The sequence below is a fragment of the Cygnus atratus genome, chromosome 4 (genome assembly GCF_013377495.2).
Source record: "Cygnus atratus isolate AKBS03 ecotype Queensland, Australia chromosome 4, CAtr_DNAZoo_HiC_assembly, whole genome shotgun sequence".
NCBI classification, from domain to species: domain Eukaryota; kingdom Metazoa; phylum Chordata; class Aves; order Anseriformes; family Anatidae; genus Cygnus; species Cygnus atratus.
Window position 1 is genome coordinate 34,192,432 of NC_066365.1, and position 12,259 is coordinate 34,204,690.

The following is a 12,259-nucleotide window of genomic DNA, read 5'->3' on the forward strand; positions in this document are numbered from 1 at the left end:
GCAGATGGGAGTTTTACCTGGAATGACATAAGTTTGGCTTTTTTTTTTTTTTCCCCTCCCGTGGCTTTTTTATTTTTTTCTTTGAGGGTGTCTCTCTCCCTCCCCCGTCCCCCCCCACCACTTTTTTTTTTTTTCTCCTTTCCTCGAACCCCCCGCCCCCCTTCCCTGCTCCTGGATCCACCCCCCGCTCCCCTCCGCCGGCGGGCGAGGGTGTGACCCGCGGGAACACCCACCCACCTAGGCGTCCATGGTGGGAGCTGTCCGCCCGGCCGCGCCGAGCCGCTCCGAGGGCACCCCGCCGCCTGCCGCAGCCCCGCTCCCACCATTTCCTCCGCACACTTTTTTTTTTCCTCCCCCCTCCCTCTTTCCCCCCCCCCCCCCTTTTTTTTTTTTTCTCTCCCCGGTGCCGGTGCAGGCTCGCTGCCGGATGGTTCGCTGGCAGTAGCCGGGGGCCGTGCCTCCTCCCGCCGCGCCACCATGTCGTAGAGGAGGTGAGTGCGGCGCGGACCCTGCGGGGGGCGCGGAGCGGGGCGCCGGGGGCCGGCCGGGCGGCTGCCACCCGAGCCGGCGGATCCAGGTCACGGCCGGTCCCGTCCCCGGCGGGGAAAACTTCGCAGGAAGGGCACGGCCATTGCTCGCCGGGGGAAGCGCGGAGGCAGCCCCGCGGGTCTCACCGCCTCCTTCTCGTCCTCCTCGGCCGGTGCCCGATTTCGGGGCACGGCGCGGAGATGGGCGAGGCACGTGAGCCCCGAGCCCGGCCGTGGTCGCGCCTTCGCCGCCGCTACCGAGTGCGAGCGGAGTTCCTCGCTGCTCTCAGGGGATGCGCGGGGGATGCGAGCCGGGGCCGAGGTGCGCGCAGCCCCGCGGCAATGCGCGGCCCCCGCCGCCGGCTCCGGGCGGGACGCGGGGGTGCGGAGCCCTCCTCGGGGGGCGTGGGGCGCTGCGGGGGCGGGGGGCGAGGGCTTGCGGAGCGAGTTGGGACCGCGGGCTCAAAGTTTGCTGGGCGCTCGTTGGGGTTTTTGGTTTCTTTTTTCGTTTTTTTTTTTTTTTTCTCTGTTTTCCCCGCTTCTCCCCGGGAAGGGGGCACGCAGCCCGCGGGACGCCGTGCCGGTGCCGGCAGCCCCTCGCCGGCGGAGCGTGGCGGGACGAGCCCGGCGGCGTGCAGAGGACGAGTCCTTGAACCTCGGCGCTTTTTTTTTTTTTTTTTTCCCCTTTTTCCCTTTTTTTTTTTTTTCCTCCCTTTTAACCCATCCCCGCACCGGCTCTGCATGCATATTCATGCGCTGCCGACAAACGCGGAAATCCAGGGCCGGTGCAGAGGCGATGCCCGGCCCTGCGGGAACCGGGCGGGGGCAGCCGCGCCCCGCGCACCTCCACCTGCCCGCGGGGAGCCGCCCCGCGCCCCCGCCCCGCGGCGCCCCTCGGGGGCGCGGCTCCGCGCGGGGGGACGGCTCCGGCGGCGGCCGCGGCGGCCCCTGCGGCTTTAAGGAGCCGCGCCGCGCCGCCTGTGTCGCAGCAACTTTGTATCAGTCATGTCGCCCGGCGGCTGAGTGACGGCGCCGGCCGGCCAATGGGGAGGCGGGCTGGCCCCCGCGGCGCGGTGGGCGGCCAATGGGGGCGCGCGGCGGGCGGGACGTCAACTTGAATTTATCTGGGCATGTGACATGTTTTTAAAGGACTTGGCACCTGGGGCCGTCCCCTCCCGGCTGCCGCGCCGTGTCACCGGGCGGCGCGCCGCGCCTCGGCCGGCCGGGCAGCGGCAGGGGCCGGGGCAGGCACCGGCACCGGCACCGGGGCAGGCACCGGGGCCGGGGGAGCCGCCCCGCCCCGCTCCGTCCTCGCTCCCTCCTGGCAGGAGGAGGCGCCCCGCCGCAACAGGTACCGAACCCGGGGGGCTCGGCCGGCCGCGGGACCCCCGGGGCAGCGCGGCCGCGGGCTGTGAGGGGAGCAGCCCCGGCGGGGAGGTTTTGGGGGGTTTGGGTTTTGGTGGCGTCCTGGCCGCCGGGCTTCCCGGCGGGGTAGGAGCGCAAATGGCCGCCCTCGGGGGGTGCCGGGGGCAGTGGGGCCGTGCTCGGGGCTGGGGGAAGCACAGCGGAGCCCCCCGCTGGGACAGCCCGGGGATGGGGCGAGCGGTGCCCGGCAGCCGCCGTGCTGCGCCCGCGTATCGCCGGGGTGCGGAGCCCAGCCGAGCCCCGCGAGGCTCTCCCGGCCGGTTCCCGGTGCTCCGGGATGCGCTGGCCGAGCGGCGCCGCTCGCTCCGTCAGCACGGGACCGGGCGATTTCTTTTTAATTCCCTCCCGCGGGTGACCCAGATCTCGGTCTGGTAAAGTTTCGAAGCGTGCCTGCCGCTCGGCTCCGCGTCAAGTTTGAGCTTTGCTGCTGCTGCGTGAGGGATCGCCCGCCGGGCGCTGCCGAGCTCATGCACCGGGGTCGCCTTGGGCCTGTCCCCGGAGCTACCCCGTGCACCGAGCTGCTGCCGGGGCTGTCAGGGTTAAAACTCACTTGCACCCTCCCCTTAAGCCTTATAACCGAGTCCCCCGGTTTTCAGAAATGCTGGTCACCCGCAGCTGCAGTTGATTTCTCGAGGAATTAGGCTTGCTCAGCACTTAAATCGGGGGTAAGTGATTATCCGGGAGTGACTTTCTGTGAAAGCAGGCACTTCTGGCTGAAAATTTTAGGCTAGAGGGATGTGATTCGGTACACACGATCATCTTGTAATAAAACTTGCCCCTGAGAGGAACGTAGGTATAGGGACGTAGCCCTAAGTAAGGGCAAAGAACTATTCCAGTCTTTCTCTTTAAGGGTTTTTTGTTTTATTTTTGTTGTTTTTCTTTTTTTTGCGGTTTTACTTAAAAATTCTTTATAAGTAGTGTTAAGGCGATGAAATGCTGTTAAAATTAGAAAATTAATACTTCTTGAAAGGGGAAAAATCTTTGCATAATGTTGGTATCACAAATAACGGCAGTTAAGTTTCTGCAGTTTTAACAATATGATGATGAACTAATTCCTTTCAAGAAAAAAAAAGAAAAGTTGCTGTTACCTGTACACAATTTTCAGAATAATGGAGAATATTTTCAGAGTAACGCGTGATCACTCAGAAAATGGGCACGCATCTTGCTCCCTGCCTAGGGAGAGTGGCGTGGTGGGTGGGAAGCTTTTTTAGGGCCTTTTTTATAAGAAGGTTTACCTTCCTTTACGTATTCCTCTTGCTGTCTGCCATGGAGGTTGGTGGAATTACGGACCCGTTTATTAGTCCTGCATCCCCTTCCTTCTGTGGAAGAAACTTTTGTGATGCTTTTCTCCCCGCTCAGCCCATCCTTCTGCGTCCCCTCTGGTGGCCGTGCAACAAGCTTGCGTGGCTGTGTAAGGGCAGGTCTGTGCCCAGCCCCGCAGAACTGCTGCTTTCTTTCAAAGCATCATTTCTAGCACTGGAGGATAAAGAGAAACCCTTGTAGCTCACCAGCCTCTCCTGTTTTGGCATCCCTACAACATGACAGTGTGAGGTCTTTGGTGGTGCTGCTGGCACCGGCCGCAGGGTTGTGCTGGTGCTGCCCAGCTGTGCCTTTCAGGGCAAGGTGAGGGCAGGAATTGGGGTTGTTGCAGTCTGTTGGCTCATTTTCTCTCTGAACCCATAGGACTGTTGTATCTGTGACACCTTCTCCCTTGGTTTGATTGAAACTGGACAAATGGTTTGAGAAGTGATTGATGGGGCGGGAAGCGGGACTGGCAAGCAGACGGACGGGGATAGACAGAGTAAGCGGATACGCCTTGTTTCCTTAGGAAATTAGGAAATTTCCTTAGGAAATTGCACTGTCCTGTCACTTATTAATTTTACTTTTTTGTGTATGTCTTGTCTAGTTATGGAGACAAAAGGATACCACAGCTACCCAGAAGGCTTAGAGATGGAGAGACGGTGGGGTCAAGTTTCTCAGTCTGTGGAGTATTCTTCTCTAGGTGCTGGAGAACAGGCTGGTGACAGTAACTATATGGAGATTGTAAATGTAAGCTGTGCTGCTGGCGCTTTTGCAAACAGCAGCACTCCAGGAAACAACAAAGAAAAACCCGAGCTCCTCTCTTGCCTGCAGCAAGACGGCCGTCAGCCTGGTGTTCTGCCCTCTGACATCAAAACTGAAACAGAGTCGAAGGAACTGTCGGCAACAGTGGCCGAATCTATGGGTTTGTATATGGATTCAATACGAGATGCTGACTACCCCTACGACCAGCAGAACCAAGGCAGCCCAGGAAAGATCTACCAGAATGTGGAGCAGCTGGTGAAGCTCTACAAGGAGAACGGCCACTGCTCCTCTCCCCTCCATGGCGCCGGCAGGCCCTTGAGGTCCTTGATGTCGGACTCGGGAAGCGCTATGAACGGTAGTGCCATGCACGCTATTGTCAAAAGCCCGATCGTGTGTCAAGAGAAAAGCCCTTCGGGCTGCAGTCCTCAGAACATGACTTCCTCAGTGTGTAGTCCTGCTGGCGTTAACTCTGTGTCCTCAACTACTGCTAACTTTGGGAACTTTGCTGTGCACAGCCCCATCGGCCAGGGAACTCCTTTGTCACGCTCGCCTAATGTTGAAAACCGGGGGTCGATGTTGCACAGTCCTGCACATGTTAGCAATGTAGGGTCTCCACTTTCTAGCCCTATAAGTAGCATGAAATCACCAATTTCTAGTCCTCCCAGTCATTGCAGCGTGAAATCTCCCGTCTCAAGTCCTAACAATATCACTATGCGGTCTTCTGTGTCCAGCCCTGCAAACGTGAACTCAAGAAGCTCTATTGCCAGCCCTTCCAATGCCAACAGGTCCACTCGTTCCAGCCCAGCGGTTAGCACTGTGGGATCTTCGATCTGTAGCCCCATCAACAGCTCTCTAGGATTCCCCACTTCCAGCACGCCGGCTGGACCTAGCAGAAGCCAAGAGACTGTTCCCAGTCCAGAAACAAAAGACAAGGGTGCTCAAGAAATCCCATTTCCCAAAATGGAGGAAATGGAGAATGCCATCTCAAACAACAGCCAGATGAACCTCGTTCAGTTCATAAAACCCGAGCCAGATGGTTCGTTTGGTAGCGCGTGCATTGGAGAAAACAGTAAAATAAATCCTGATTCCCCTTTTTCAGTACCAGTGAAGCAAGAGTCCACTAAACATCCTTGTTCCGGTGCCTCTTTTAAAGGGAATCAAACAGTAAATCCTTTTCCATTTACAGATGGCTCATACTTTTCTTTTATGGATGACAAAGACTACTACTCTCTTTCTGGGATTTTAGGACCACCTGTTTCTTCATTTGATGGAAATTGTGAAGGTAGCGGTTTTCCAAATCCAGGCCTCCCTGTGGGGATTAAGCAGGAGCCTGACGATGGCAGCTATTACCAAGACAACAGTATACCATCCTCTGCCATTGTTGGTGTAAATTCAGGTGGACAATCCTTTCACTACAGGATCGGTGCCCAGGGCACGATATCTTTGTCGCGGCCGGTTGCAAGAGAGCAGACGTTTCCGCACTTGAGCTCGTTTCCTCCCGTCAGCACGCTAGTGGAGACCTGGAAATCGCATTCGGAGCTGGCATCCAGAAGAAGTGATGGCTACCCAGTTCTAGAGTACATTCCAGAAAACGTGTCCAGGTGAGCAAGCAAGTTATTGCTTTTTTTTTTTTAACACGTTTCCGTGTTAATTAAACAAGATGTGAATTAAAATGGGGGCTGGGGTGGTATTTCTCAGGCTGATGTGTAATTCTGTGTTTGCATTTCAATTCCTATTGTTAGATTGGCTGGTTGCTTGCCATATTTTACTATGGCTTTAATAAAAACAAAGTGATCGCTTTAATATTTAAAAAGAACATATTATATTCTATTGTTATTAGGTTTGAAAGTGTAGCTTTAGTATGTTTATGAGCTCTTACTACTACAAATGTTGCTTTTCCCATAATGAGAGCTTAGCAAAATTGCTCTCATGTGTCCCATAAAGGGTATTCTTTCTTAGCTGGTGCTCAAATGTGTTGTACCTCAGATGAAATGTTGAGATGAGTATGAGATGGTAATGTCAGGAATCCATTTTTTCAAGGATGCATGGTTGTAAGTTTGCGCCAGGCTTCAAGTGGTTAAGTTTAAAAACTAAACCTTACAAGCCTGTGGCAACGTATTATTTCTGTATTGTAACTGTAGGAACATTTGGTTTGTATATATAGAAAAATGCCTCCAGAAGGAGGAGGGCTGTTAAAACTTGGCGCATTTGAAAGGGATAAATGGATGAACTGATCTCCTCACTTTTGGTGAAAGAAATATGCAAGTGTCCTTTGATTTTGTATCTCTTGGCTGATTCGTGGAAGCATATACTTCTCCAACAAACAGGTGTTCATGTATTTTATAAAGGACACTTAGTTACATAAGCTATTTAATTTCACAGTCAATTTTACAAATTATTAAATGCATCTGGCAACATGACTGAGTTACAGTAGCTACATAGCCTCTTCATGTGTCAAACTGGCTGACCCAAGGTTTGTGCTAAAGCTCAGTGAAATAGCTGGTAACAGAATTTGCATTTACCTTTCTAGGTCTTTTTTATTTTTTTTCTCTTTGAAAGATACACAGCTTCTACCTTATTCTTGGATTGGGGTGAAGAGGATGTGTAGCTTTTTCTATTTTTGTACGATTTTAAGTATTTCTGGAAAAAATAGTGTTACAATGAAAAACATAATACCTAAAGTAATGGTGCTGTGGGGGAGGGAAGACAATCTATTGACCTAGAGTTCACAGGAGGAAAAAAATATTTTAAATATTTACATTTTATTCTCAGACCTGTCCAGTTTCTCTGCAATCTGCTTACCAATTTGCAAGCCGTACTTTACTTTTTCTCTGTCTATTTCAAATATCATCTGTAGAGAATATACTTTTTAATACGCCTTTCTTAAATTGAAAGGGTTGTATCCCACCTTCGTGCTGAACTTTGCACATAGCTGTATATTTGTTATCACCTGTGCTTGGATCAAATGTACTTTCTGGATGAAGGAAGATGAAGTTATTGTTTTCTAGTTATTTTGCCTGATGAAATTTTCATAAATTGCATTATTTATATAGCGGGAAAAGTTCAGCAGAAGACTGATGGGTTGTCTGAAAACAAAGGCCCAGTGTTTAATTGCCATTGTGGATGAGCGCTGTCACTTGGGCAACTAGCTCCTGCCACCCGTGAGAGCTCTCGTATGAGTGAGTGCTGCTCAGGTTGAGTCAAGGTTGTCATCTGCTGCAGGATGTCAGTCGCTGCACGGTAAACAGGGAAGTACTGGTAGGAGCAAGGTCATCAATAATTATGTTTTTAATGACAGTTTCTCATAAGGCTTTTGAAGGAGTACCTTCTGATCTGACATAACTCCATAGTAGCTCTTCTCATCTAGTTTGCCTCTGGACCAGTAAATGGATAATCTGTCATCAGGCTTGATGTGACTGTACTTTCCTACCTTTGTTTTCTAAGCTGATACCTTAGTAAGATATGCAGCTGAGTGTAGTTGTTGCTTTTCATGATTATAGTCCTGAAATTTTTAGCGCTCAGAGCGATTACTGCATGTGTGGAATTCTGTTTAGGTAGTGGTGATCTGCAAGGTTGCAACACGTCAGACATCCTGATCTGTGTTTCAGATTAGGACATGTGTCATCATTTCAAATCTCTAACTCAGCCCCATTATTTTATTAAATGTTACTGTTAATCTGCTTGGCAATGGCTTTCTGCTAACAGGTGCAGCAGGGGACCTGTGCGAAACCCTTTCATGTTTCAAAATAAATTAACGTAGAGGTCATCTTAGCAGTACAGATTTGAATGTGTAGGTGCCCGTTCAGATATTTGTCTACTGACAAATCACAGAGGCTTGTAAAAGCTCACTCTTCCTAATGAGCCTCAAATTCATCTTCACCTTTCTACTTATTCCTGTGCCACGTTCCAGCTAAAGCCAAGGAAATCATGTTCAAGTTTGTTCATCCTCCAAAGTGCTGTAATAAAACATATATAGTTTACAGCATGTATTTCAGCTGTCCCATGTCAACAGGGTATTGGGATGACAGTAAAGTCACTTTGTCTTCTTTTTTTTCCCCCCACCAGCTATGCTTTTCCTACAATATAAATTGCCATAAGCAAACGCTAAGATGAAGGGGGAAAAAATAGTCTACGTGGTTCTCTAAAGCCAATAGATGATCCACATTGAATATATTTCATTTTGACAGCATTATTATCTGAACCTCAATATTGTACGCTTTTTGATACACTTCTGCCTTGCAGCTTACATGGTTGAAGGGCCTGGGTGACCAGGAGTGAAGAAGGTTTTTCAAAATGGATATTTAGAACGTTACTAGAAATAATTCTCTTTTCCTATTAGAATATCACCTGTTATTAAATTGGTGCTTTCTAGAGTCAATTATATTTGCTGATAGTTGTCTAATAAACATAGTTTAGGCATTTAAAATGTCTTGTTACCTTATTGAACAAATACCCACTGTGAAATGGAACATTATTTTTTTTCTCCTTTTAGTTACTTTTATTTGATGTGGGCAATTATGGTTATTTTTAAGGTGGATGGTGGTAACTTTGTTTATAACATTGCAATTTGCAATGTTTGGGGAAGGAGAGCTTCTTAAGCAAAAAAAAGCCCACATTCCCCTATTTCTTTTGACATGTTTCCTATGCTAATATGTGTGCAGAACATATCTTTGTCTTTGAAAGACTGAACATGTTTTATTTTTAATAGAGGGTGAATCATACCTGTGTGTCTGTGTATGTAGATCCCCCCGCCCCAACCCCAATGAATGACATTTCTAAGAAACAGTGGTTTATAAAACAAATAATAGCAAAGTGGGCTTGAGAAATAAGGTATGTGAGACCATGTGATGTCATTGACGAAAATCTGCACTAAGAATCCAAGTAAGATTTTGCTTCAAGGTGATTGCTCATCTGAATCAGGGTATGAGCCTGAGACTCATGATCATGCCAATTATGTAATTTTCAAAATGGCCCAGGAAAATGTCATGGTTGCTTGAAACAACAGTATAAATTGAGGAGGATGACCTTTCTGCTGCGTTAGTTCTTACCTAAAGCTTTTTCTGCAAATGTGCCTTTTCCCTCTAATTTCCATATTAACTCTTGTATGTACAAGTACATACTCACTTTTTGCAGCAGTTGTAGTGCAAACCAAGGGCTGATGTGCTTACTGTGGAGTCTTCGTGGCAGTTGCAATTGGATAGTTTTGAAATTTGGCTAGAAATCAGACTCTTTGGTGCCATTACCTGTTAACGTTTCCTTGCACAGCCTTGCCATGCATCTTCCCCAAATCTGCTTTCTTCCCAGGCCAGGAACAGGAGTAGGGTCCCTGCCAAGGAGGGGAGGACCTCTGGAGATGGGTGCATCTGCATGCTGGGGAGGTCTGGGAAGACTTTTTCCCTATTCCCATGTGTGATGGCGATGTGGGGGCCACTGCAGATGCAAGGTATTGCTTGCTGAGACAGGTAACAGATGAAAGGGAATCACATGCTTTTTTATTTTCTCATGATTCAGCAACAGCTGTGCTCAATACCTTTCCAAACTTTCACGTTGCTTTTTTTTTTTTCTTTTTAAGTCCTTTTCCCCAATGGCTGTAGGGAATGTTGTACCATTTGCTGATCTGGCACATACTTTGTTTTGTTTTCTTTATTTTTTCCTATTAGTGTTTTTAGTAATAATAGTAAATCTTTCTGATTTTGATTTAGAAGCTAAACAAAAATGCCCCCAAACCTATTCTTCCAAGGTGGCATTTAACTACATGTCTTAGCTGGTAGACAGGTCAAAGAATTGAACTTAAAGTTGAAATCTACGCACGTAATTGAACTGACTGGAGCCTGGGTAGTCTGAAAGGAATTTAAGATACAAAGTTATACAGGTTCCTAAACAGTTGTTTCTGTTTGCTAGCCTGTTTATCCTGGTGAGGCATGAGGTGTTACTGTTTCAGCAAAGGTTCACTGGTGTGATGTAGTGTGGGATAATTCACACACTTACACCGTGTTGTTACTAAATAATAAATTTACTATACTTATTAGTTGTTAGGTTTTAATTGTTATCATTCAGACGAGGAGATATCGTGAAATAATGTATTGATATTCTAGAGTTTAGATATGCTAAAATCAGTTGAAAGACTGTCATTGACTTCTTAGGGTTTACGGTCCAATCTTTGATCAATGTTGACAGTGTTTAGGGACTTCTTACACCTATCTGTTCCTGAGCGATTCGCATGGATCAGGACATTTTTTTGGCTTTGGTGTGTGGTCCAGAGCCTGCAGGCTGGGCTGGGTGGTACATTTGCTGCTCAAAAAAAAGATAACAACAACAACATAGCCTTCATTTATGCGTAACCCTCACTGGCTTGAATGGGTGATTCGGTTTAAAATCAGATTTCAGGCTATTGCAAGTATTTTCTGTAAATAAACTTTTGTGTTAAAAATTATCTAGAATAGTCACTTATCAGAATGATACCTGCCAGAGAGATAAAGGTCTGGTAAATATTATTTTTAGAATTTATGATTGGCCTTCACCTCTGTTTATTTGCTGATGGACTTTATGGGAAAAAGACCAAGCTGTTAAAATATTCTCCATGCTTTGGTAGGGTTGTTTTCCCCTTTAGCTTCCCATAAGTTTCCTGTGCAACCTTTTTAACAGTGTTTCTTTTATCTTGTACACTATAACCTTAAATCTGTACTTTTCTTGTTTTAAATTTAGAACATAATACTTGTTTTTTGTAGTTTAATGTACAATTTTATGTAATTTTTAACAGTTCTGGGTGTAATCTTGACATAACAGGAACCTCTAAATGTGTCTTTATTTCTCACTTAAAAAAATATGAGCCTGCATTAATAAATCAAGCCAGAAGGTCTAAAGGTTCTCCTCAGCATACCAGCATGCATTTAACAGCCTTGTACTTCCTACAGCTTTGTTTATCCTTATTTTGTTGAGGGTGCTCTGTTTTGATTTGCTCATCTTAGTGAGGAGTTCAAAATCTGTATAAAGTATCTTTTAAAGTTACTCCTAATGATGCTTTATTTTTCTCTTAAATTATACACATAAATTGTCTTCTGTCCTAATGGCAGAGAGAAGTCCACATTGCGGGAAAACTTGTTCCATGAACGAGCAGATCTTTGAAATCTGTGGGGATAAGAGCTCTGTTCTCAGTCCCTGTGCCATTACCTGCAGTTTGGTTGTGTGGGGGGTGGGGCGTAAATCATGTTATATATTACTGAAACATTTATGTGGTCAGTTGATACTGCTGAACTTTACAAAACTTGGCTGTTAGAAATTGTTTTGTCATAGGAAACAGTTACCGACTATTAGCAAAATAAACTAGCTTTTACATCACTTTTGGTGATACAGAATATCACTGTGATATGATCTCTTGACTGCCCTCTGGAAGAGGGAAGGTAGGATCATCTTTGTGCACAGATGTTAAAATAAACAAGAAGAAGAAATTTTGATTATCCGTATTTTGACAGTATGGGTCCATTGCTTTTAATGAGCACTGGAAGACACTAATATCTGAAATATTACCATACAGTGAAATGTTCTTGTTCTATTGTATGGGATTTGCATCGCAGTTATGCAGGTGAGCATCCGTACAGATTGTTGCAGTGGTATCAATAATCATGCAGTACTCATATTGTCTGCAGAGGGAGTAAATTGTTAAGTTCTGATTCAATAACCTGTCCTTATTCAACAAGCACTTAGCATTAATGGAACTTAAACGTGCTCTCAAGTGCTCTGCCGGGTTGAATCAGATTTCTATGTACGTATTGGTGCTTTGCTGATCTTAGGCTTGAGTAGAGATTGCTGTTGGATGTCATCTGCGGTTGACCAATACATTGTTTTCAGTGACGAAACATACTGTTGGGCAATGCCCTGGAGTCTAGTCTGGTCTGACGCTGTTTTTGCCGTTGATTTGGGCATGGTGTGTGTGTTATATGCGAGAGCCAGATTGGTTTCCTGATCCAGTTCACTCTGAAGGTCTAAAAACTGGCGGGTCAATGCACCTCGGTGAGTGGCGCAGTGTGACACGGGCATGAGAACAAACTTAAGGGACAGAAAGGGAAAGGTGCCTATGAAATATCACAAGTGCATGTTGCTGCTCAAAGTTAATGCAATGTCATGCTGTAATCTCAGCATTTGTATTTTCAGGGTATGCTTTTCAAAAATAGCTTCTGTTTTTTAACCATAGATGTCTGTATATATCAATGTCTGTGAACATAGGTGTAGAAGCTGGAGTTATA

At 47.2% G+C, this 12,259-nt stretch overlaps 1 protein-coding gene across 5 annotated transcripts in view; it reads left to right on the plus strand.

Moving 5' to 3' along the window:
* The first annotated feature begins 231 nt into the window (after window positions 1-231).
* The window catches only part of NR3C2 (nuclear receptor subfamily 3 group C member 2), a 201,373-nt gene continuing 189,345 nt past the window's right edge, over window positions 232-12,259 (plus strand). For 2 of the 5 annotated variants that reach the window (XM_035547923.1, XM_050710352.1), the window contains exons 1-2: window positions 232-491; window positions 3,859-5,617. In XM_035547923.1, coding sequence (XP_035403816.1) covers window positions 3,861-5,617 — 1,757 coding nt within the window. In that variant the 5' untranslated portion in view covers window positions 232-491; window positions 3,859-3,860. Of the gene's footprint in view, window positions 492-1,825; window positions 1,879-2,545; window positions 2,618-3,845; window positions 5,618-12,259 lie in introns of those variants that run through there. The other 3 variants (XM_035547929.1, XM_035547935.1, XM_035547917.1) reach the window with 3 other exon arrangements.